General features: G+C 52.4%; 1 protein-coding gene across 1 annotated transcript in view; it reads left to right on the top strand.

Annotated features, from left to right (window-relative positions):
- CNTN4 (contactin 4) overlaps positions 1–454 on the top strand; it is a 266,241-nt gene that overhangs the window by 234,879 nt on the left and 30,908 nt on the right. The window contains exon 11 of the mRNA XM_023533299.1: positions 1–156. This exon is cut by the window's left edge and continues 10 nt beyond it. Within this exon, the coding sequence (XP_023389067.1) occupies positions 1–156 (156 nt within the window). The remainder of the gene's footprint in view (positions 157–454) is intronic.

A 454-nucleotide genomic window follows, 5' to 3' on the forward strand; every position in this document is an offset into this window, starting at 1 on the left:
CCCCCTTCCAGCATGGACGTCACCGTCGGAGAAAGCATTGTTCTGACGTGCCAGGTGACCCATGACCACTCGCTGGACATCGTGTTTACTTGGTCATTTAACGGACACCTGATAGATTTTGACAAAGACGGGGACCACTTTGAGCGAGTCGGCGGGGTAAGCATCAATGTCCGGCCTCGCCGGAAACGGGAGTGTGGGGGAGGAGCTGTCCCACACTGACTCACGCAGCTGGCTTAACTCAAAAAGAAGTATCAGTTTGTTCTTTGACAATTTGGTCCAAGCACCTTATTTCGAGAAACTCGGGTAATTCCTGCTTCCTCTTGCATGATAAATGCGGCATCACCTACCCAGCCACTCTCTGTGGTGGTCTGCTGTAAATCCTCAACGGCCCTGCAGGGTAGTTATGCAATGCCGTGTGTGAATGGGGAAACTGAGGCCAGGAGGTTGTAAGGCT

Source organism: Pteropus vampyrus, unplaced genomic scaffold (genome assembly GCF_000151845.1).
Source record: "Pteropus vampyrus isolate Shadow unplaced genomic scaffold, Pvam_2.0 Scaffold100, whole genome shotgun sequence".
NCBI classification, from domain to species: domain Eukaryota; kingdom Metazoa; phylum Chordata; class Mammalia; order Chiroptera; family Pteropodidae; genus Pteropus; species Pteropus vampyrus.